We start from the raw sequence: 8,103 nt of genomic DNA, 5'->3' as shown, positions 1-8,103 counted from the left end.
TATTTTTTTTTTTTTTTTTTTTTTTTTTTTTTGAGACGGAGTCTCACTCTGTCACCCAGGCTGGAGTGCAGTGGCACGATCTCAGCTCACTACAAGCTGCACCTCCTGGGTTCATGCAATTCTCCTGCCTCAGCCTCCCGAGTAGCTGGGACTATAGGTGCCCGCCATCACACCCGGCTAATTTTTTGTATTTTTAGTAGAGACAGGGTTTCACTGTGTTAGCTGGGATGGTCTCGATCTCCTAAACTCGTGATCCACCCGCCTCAGCCTCCCAAAGTACTGGGATTACAGGCATGAAACACCAGGCCCAGCCAAAAATCAGTAACATTTATACAGGCCAACAGCAAACAATCTGAAAAAGAAATCAAGAATCCCATTTATGATCACTACAGCTAAAATAAAATACCTAGGAATTAAGCAAAGAAGTGAATGATCTCTACAATTAAAACTATAAAACACTGATGCAAGAAATTGAAGACACAAAAAAATGGAAAGATATTCTATGTTCATGAATTAGAAGAACCAGTATTGTTAAAATGTCCATGCTGGGTGCAGTGGCTCACATCGGTAATCCTAGCTCTTAGGGAGGCAGAGGTAGGATGATAGCTTGAGCCCAGGAGTGTGAGACCTGCCTGGGCAATTTAGCGAGACCCAGTTCTCCACTGAAAGGAAACAACAACAACAACAAAGTACTCAGTATGTCCAAGTGCCATACTTTGGCCTATTGTTGGCCAGGCATGGTGGCTCACGCCTGTAATCCCAGCACTTTGGAAGGCTGAGGTGGGTGGATCACCTGAGGTCAGGAGTTCGAGACCAGCCTGGCCAACAGGGCAAAACCCTGTCTCTACTAAAAACACAAAAATTAACTGGGCGTAGTGGCTCATGCCTATAGTCCCAACTACTCAGGAGGCTGAGGCAAGAGAATCGCTTGAACCTGGGAGGTAGAGGTTGCAAAGAGCTGAGATAGTGCCAGTGCACTCCAGCCTGGGCGACAGAGACAGACTCCAACCCAAAAACAACAACAACAACAACAACAACAAAATCCATACTACCCAAAGCTATCTATAGATTCAAAATAATCCCTATTAAAATACCAATGATATTCTTCACAGAAATAGAAAAAACAATCCTAAAATCTATACGGAACCACAAACTACCCAGAATAACCAAAGCTATTCTAAGCAAAAAGAACAAAACTGGAGGAATCATGTTACCTGAGTTCAAATTATACTACAGAGCTATAGTAACCAAAACAGCACGGCACTTACATAAAAACAGACACACAGACCAGTGGAACAGAATAGAGAAGTCAGAGATAAGTCTATACATCTACAGTGAACTTATTTTAACAAAGATGCCAAGAACTTAACTCTGGGGAAAGGGCAGTCTCTTCAATAAATGGTACTGGATATCATTATGCAAAATAATGAAACTAGACCCCCTATCTCTTGCAATATACAAAAATCCAATCAAAATGGATCAAAGATTTAAATCTAAGACCTGAAAATAATAAAATGAAACTGGAGAAACGCTCCCTGAACATTGGTGTGGACAAAGATTTCTTGAGTAATGCTCCGTAAGTCCAGGGAACCAAAGCAAAAAGGAACAAATGGGATCATATCAAATTAAAAAGCTTCTGCACAGCAAAGGAAACAACCAACGAAGTGAGAGACATCCAACAGAATGGGTGAAAATACATGCAAACTCCCCATCGCACAAGGGATGACTAACCAGAATATATAAGGAGCTCAAACAACTCTACAGGAAAAACTCTAATAACCCAATTTTAAAAATAGGCACAAGGAGGGCCGGGCATGGTGTCTCATCCCTGTAATCCCAGCCCTTTGGGAGGCTAAGGTGGGTGGATTGCTTGAGCCCAGGTGTTTAAGACTAGCCTGGGCAACATGGCAAAACCCCATCTCTACAAAAAAATAGAAAAAATTACCTGGGCATGGTGGCACATGCCTGTAATCTCAGTCACTTGGAAGATGAGGTGGGAGGATCACTTGAGCCCGGGCTGTCAAGGCAGCAGTGAGCTGTGATTGTGCCACTGTACTCCAGCCTGGGTGAAGGAGTGAGATCCTCAAAAAAAAAAAAAAAAAAAAGACAAAAGATCTAAACAGATTTATTCTAAACAGATATTTATATCTCAAAAGAGGCTGGACATGGTGGTTCATGCCTATAATGCCAGCACTTTGGGATGCTGAGGTGGGAGGATCCCTTGAGTCCAGGAGTTTGAAACCAGCCTGGGCAACACAGGGAGATCCTGTCTCTCCAGAAAATTAAAAAATCAGCCAGGCATGGTGGTGTACACCTATAGTCCCAGCTACTCAGAGGCTGACATGGACGGATAGCTTGAGCCTGGGAAGTTGAGCGTGATCATACCACTGCACTCTAGCCTGGGCGACAGAGTGAGATCCTGTCTCAAAAAAATAAAATAAAATAAAAAAATTAATAGGCACAGAAAATGTGGTATATGTAGATGCAGAACACAATGTAGCACTATTTAGCCATAAAAAAGAATGAAATCCTATCATTTGTAAAAACATGCATGAAACTGAAGGTCATTATGTTAAGTGAAATAACAGGCACAGGAAGACAAACTTCACATGCTCTCACTTATTTGTGGGAGCTAAAAATTAAAAAAATTAAATTCATGGAGCTTGAAAGTAGAAGGATGGTTACCAGAGGCTAAGAAGGGTAATGGGAAGAGGTTAATGGGCACATAAAAATAGAAAGAATGAATAAGACCTAGTATTTGCTAGCACAACAAAGTGACTATAGTAATAAATAATGGAATTGTACATTTAAAAATAACTAAAGAGTATAATGGGATTGTTCATAACATAAATGATAAATGCTTGAGAGGATGGATACACCGTTTACTCCAATATGATTATTATGCACTGCATGCCTGTATCAAACTATGTCATGTAACTCATAAATATATATACCTACTATGTACCCACAAAAATAAAAAAAATAAAAAGTTCATCTACAAATAAATGAGGATTATGATGCCTACCTCATGGGGTTGTTTAATAGACTAAAATGTGCCTAGCAGAGCCCCTGCACATTGCAGGTATTCTATCAATGTGAATTGCCTCTACCTTCTTTCTCCCACACTTCAGGGATTGAGATAGTTAACATTTTAATCAAAGTCTAATTGCTGAATACATACAGCAGTGGGATGCAGGGACAGCGTGCACTTGAGATTATAGTACACTCTGAGAGGTACAGAAACAAGATCAGGTCTACTTTGGCAGAATTCCTATGGAATCCTGATGTGGCTTCCCTTTCAACCCTCCACCCTCTTCTAATATTGTTTGAGGACTGGCAGGTATTACAGATATGCTAAAGTGCTCGCTCTTGGGAAAACTAATTGGAAAGGACTTTAGAGGTCTATGACAGACTTTGCTTTCTGACAGGTGATATACATGGGCAGTGAGCAAACTGTAACAGACTCAGTGGGACCCAATGTTGTAAACTAGTAGAATATTAAGCTAGAGTCAAGGTAATATAAATACTCATTAAATTCAGTAAGAACAAACTTAGGGTAAGTCACTTAGGACAAAAAACATCCTGTGAGAGGAAGACAGGAAAAGGAATAAATATTGTGCAAACATAGTACAAGATTAATTGGCAAGAAAGAGGGTATGGATTAGGTATGGAGGCTTTGGAGTCAGGCAGTCACGGTCTGAGTCTGAGTTCCCTCATCTGTAAAACTTTCATAAAGTAAGAAAGCATATTTAAGACACCTAGCACAATGCCTGAGACAAACAGGTGCTTAGTAAATATTACCTGTTATTATCATTATAGATCATAGTCAACCATAATCTAAGTTATTCATCATCGGTGTTGTAATTTAAGAAACAATCACAACACTAAGTTGTACCCAGCAGTAAGTCACACAGGAACTTGGGTGGTGATTAGTCATCCACAGACAAGGACACTGTATAAATGACAATTGGCTGTCCTGTCTCAGGGAAAAAGAGCAATAATTATAAAGCCTGTGAGAAACAATGCAAAGCAGTATGAAGAAAGTTGTGGGTGTTTTCTCACTAAAAAAATATCAGGGTAGGGAGAGACTTTCCTGACTAAAATACAACCCAGAGGCAAAAGATGAATGAGGCGAACATCAAGACACTTGCACCAGAGGGACTGCCCGCCCGCCAGTTGCTCCTGCAATCTCCCCCGCTCCACTGTCTCCACTTCCCACTTTTTCTGAGTACTTTAAAAAATCCCTCATTCTCTAGACTCCTAAGAGTTGATGTAAAATTTTCTCCTTCTGTTTATGCTTGATGGTGCTCTTATAATCACTCTAGCATTTATACTGATTTACACTGTTTGTTGATTCTATCTTAGTAGCTTTAAAATGTAAAGCTACAGGAAGAAGGGTAGGATGTGTACAACTGTCACAGCAATTGTGCAGATTCTAAACTTTCAAAATAAGTCAGTTGTTCCTAAGATGAATTAGTTCCTTTTAGGGTCACAATAAATAACAGATTAGAAGAAAAATGCTTTGTCAATCCAATTACGAGGGAGCTACTGCTCTCCCCACACCAACAGAGCTCCAACACACTCCTGTGGAAATGGTAAACTCTATTAGCCCGACAACAACTGTGAATTGAAATTCTTGTGAAAGACTGAATTATCAGATTTTTTAAAATCCTCTAGTTTTAATTAGTGATTAGAAAGGGTAAATGGTAGAGCTGGTATCATTTTGCATGAAGAAGTAAAGAGGACAACACCATTCTAAAAAAGCCCAATGTTTTTTGGCAAGTCTGCCCAAAAGTGAAGAAATGGATTCAAGTTCTCTTAAAGGGAAAGAGAACAGCACATGGCCATTTTTCAAACTACAATTCAGATCTTTGTTGTTGGTTTTTTTGTTTTGTTTTGTGTGTGTGTGTGTTTTTTCTGTTTTTGAGACAGAGTTTTGCTCTATTGCTCAAGCTGGAGTGCAGTGGTGTGATCTTGGCTCACTGCAACCTCCACCTCCTGGGCTCAAATGATCCTTCTACCTCTGCCTCCTGAGTAGCTGGGACCACAGGCATGCACCACCATGCCTGGCTAATTTTTGCATTTTTTGTAGAGATGGAGTTTCATTCACCATGTTGCCCAGGCTGGTCTCGAACTCCTGAGCTCAAGCGATCTGCCCTCCTCGGCCTCCCAAAGTGCTGGGATTACAGGTGTGAGCCACCATGCCCTGCCAGTTCTTTGTTTAAGGGATTCAGAATCAAGGCAAATAGGGAAAACTTATAGCCAGATGCGGTCACCTATAATACTCTACCTATTCTCTGTCTCCAGTTCATTCTTGCGTAGATTTGCATCATCTAGAAGGCTCTGCAATAAGGCTATTTTTTCATTGTCCGAACCTTCTTGGTTAAGCTTTAACATCTTATTCTCATGCTGAAGACGAATAAGTTTCTCCCTGAATGAACAAAATAAAAACTAAATATTATATACACAGTCATTTGGTGTATCAATATACAACACAGGTATCAAATCCAGCTAAGCACTCTTACAAATTTAATACCAGAACAGAAATGAAAAATAAAGAAAGTGCAACAAATTCAGCTATTATAGCTGGCAAAGACATTACATTTAAGGTTTTAAATATTTTCTTTATAGAAATAATACAGTCTCTAAATACAATGATTTGTAATAAATATGATTTCAAAATCCTATTTCTTCCCTGATTTAAATATTTAAACTATGAATGCATTTATTTATCTGTTATTTGATTCTTATTAGAAAACATAATCTCTAGTGCTATGCTCTTAAATTATCAACCATTTGGTGGCAAGATATTATATCTGACAAGAATCATTTCAAGACATTCAGTCTACCCATTCCTGTAATATGTAAAATTAAATTCTTGAAACAAGCCAGATCATTACAATCAGGTTACCAGACTGCACTGTTTTGGACTCTGTATATGCCAAAAGCTTACATTAAGGGATATTAAAAACAGTATCCATACAGAACTTGCCACCATATTTACTGCAGGGACAATATAATTAAATGTTAGTTCATATGAAGACATACTTGTTGAAGATATAATTCATTCTTTTCTTTACACAGGGTCATCTTTAGGGGGCCCCATGAAGACAGTATGAACAGATACCAAATACTATCAAAAGCTGTGGAAAAGCTTCTTGTGGATAAAGAAAAATCAAAGAAAGAAAGAAACATGCACATACACGCATTGCTCTTATTTTATAAACATAATAAATCTTTTACTTTTGCTACTGAAAAGATGAACCAAATCTGTGATCTAATTCAAGCAACTATTTAGAATTTGATGTATTCTATTACGGGCACCAGGGACTTTCTTGCTTTTTTTTGAGATGGCGTCTCTGTCACCCAGGCTGAAGTGCAGTGGCACGATCTCGGCTCACTGCAACCCCCGCCTCCTGGGTTCAAGCAATTCTTCTGCCTCAGTATGGGCAATAGGGACTTTATATTTTTCAGAAAGTTACAAAGTAAACACACACTTTGTAAGGAAGACAAATGAAAAGAAAATACAAACCCTCCATAACTATAGTGCAAAATGACTACTGCTGAAATATAGCCTTCTAATTCTATGCACATATACTCACATGCAAACATTTTTCAAACGGGATCACACAGTACAAATTACATTGGTACCTGCTATTTACACCTAAAATTTCACAATCTTTTTACATCATTAAATATACTTGGATATTTTAAATGACATGGCATTAAAATCGTTACTTATTTAATAAACACCCAATTATTGGGCATTCAGATTGCTACCAATTTTGAGCTTTAACAAGTTAATAAGATTAGCCTTATAAATATACTTTTCTGTATATCATTGGTTATTTCCTTAGGATTAACTCCCAGAAAAGTAATTTTTGGGTCAAAAGATAGGTGCACTTTTAGACTAACAGAGATTAGACATCCTGCCAATCTCCTCAAAAGAAAGGTTGTACCATTTTAACCTTTTGCCTTTGCCTTTAGTTTATAAGATTTCCAATTTCTCCACACTCTAACTCAATGAAAAGTATCAAATATTAACCCATCATCTAAAACATGTTGTAAAATTTTCATCCCAGTTTATCATTTTTCCTTGATAGTTCTCTTCTGGACACAAAGCATATTTTAATCTGTATCTAGTCATACTCAGAAAAGCCCTATTTGCTGAATCTTTATCATCATTGTTCTTTTTTTTTTTGCAGACAGAATCTAGCTGTCACCCAGGCTGGAGTGCTGTGGCGCCATCTAGGCTCACTGCAACCCTGCCTCAGAGGTTCAAATGATTCTCGTGCCTCAGCCTCCTGAGTACCTGGGATTTCAGGCATGTGCTAGCATGCCCAGCTAATTTTTTTGTATTTTTAGTAGAGATGGGGTTTTGCCATGTTGGCCAGGATGGTCTCGAACTCCCAGCCTCAAGTGATCCACCTGCCCTGGCCTCCCAAAGCGCTGGCATTACACATGTAAGCCACCGCACCTGACCTATCATTGTTCCTAGTTTAAAAAACCAACTGTATTACCAATATGTTTCCTTAAAAATTGTGAGTTGTTTTGGACATAACCACTTACTTATAAACGTTCATAAATATGTGTTCATTTATTCAACAAATCTTATTAGTTCAATTATAAAGTAGCATATCAGATGGCAAAAAAGAAAAAGGTACACAAGATACTTCCAGACTTGGTGCTGCCTTACACGCCTTTTGTTTGTACTTCTTATTTTTTTTTTTGAGATGGACTTTTGCTCTTGTTGCCCAGACTGGAGAGCAATGGTGCGATCTCGGCTCACTGCAACCTCTGCCTCCTGGGTTCAAGTGATTCTCCTACCTCACCCTCCTGAGTAGCTGAGATTACAGGCATGCATCACCAAACCCAGCTAATTTTGTACTTTTTTAGTAGAGACAGGGTTTCGCCATGTTGGTCAGGCTGGTCTTGAACTCTGACCTCAGGTGATCCACCCACCTTGACCTCCCAAGGTGCTAGGATTACAGGAGTGAGCCACTGCGCCTGGCCCGTTTGTCCTTCTTAAACAAATGTTAACCAACAACTACAAATTGTTTCCATTTATTCAACAAGTATTTGAAAGCTTATTTCAACTTTTAC

General features: G+C 39.0%; 1 protein-coding gene across 2 annotated transcripts in view; it reads right to left on the bottom strand.

The window, feature by feature from the left end:
- Window positions 1-8,103, bottom strand: part of HOOK3 (hook microtubule tethering protein 3) — a 137,075-nt gene that overhangs the window by 36,731 nt on the left and 92,241 nt on the right. For both annotated transcript variants that reach the window (XM_025393252.1, XM_025393251.1), the window contains exon 15: window positions 5,291-5,431. In XM_025393252.1, coding sequence (XP_025249037.1) covers window positions 5,291-5,431 — 141 coding nt within the window. The remainder of the gene's footprint in view (window positions 1-5,290; window positions 5,432-8,103) is intronic.

This window comes from Theropithecus gelada, chromosome 8, assembly GCF_003255815.1.
Source record: "Theropithecus gelada isolate Dixy chromosome 8, Tgel_1.0, whole genome shotgun sequence".
NCBI classification, from domain to species: Eukaryota; Metazoa; Chordata; class Mammalia; order Primates; family Cercopithecidae; genus Theropithecus; species Theropithecus gelada.
The sequence above is the reverse complement of the archived record's forward strand: the minus strand, read 5'-3'. Positions and strand labels throughout refer to the sequence as shown.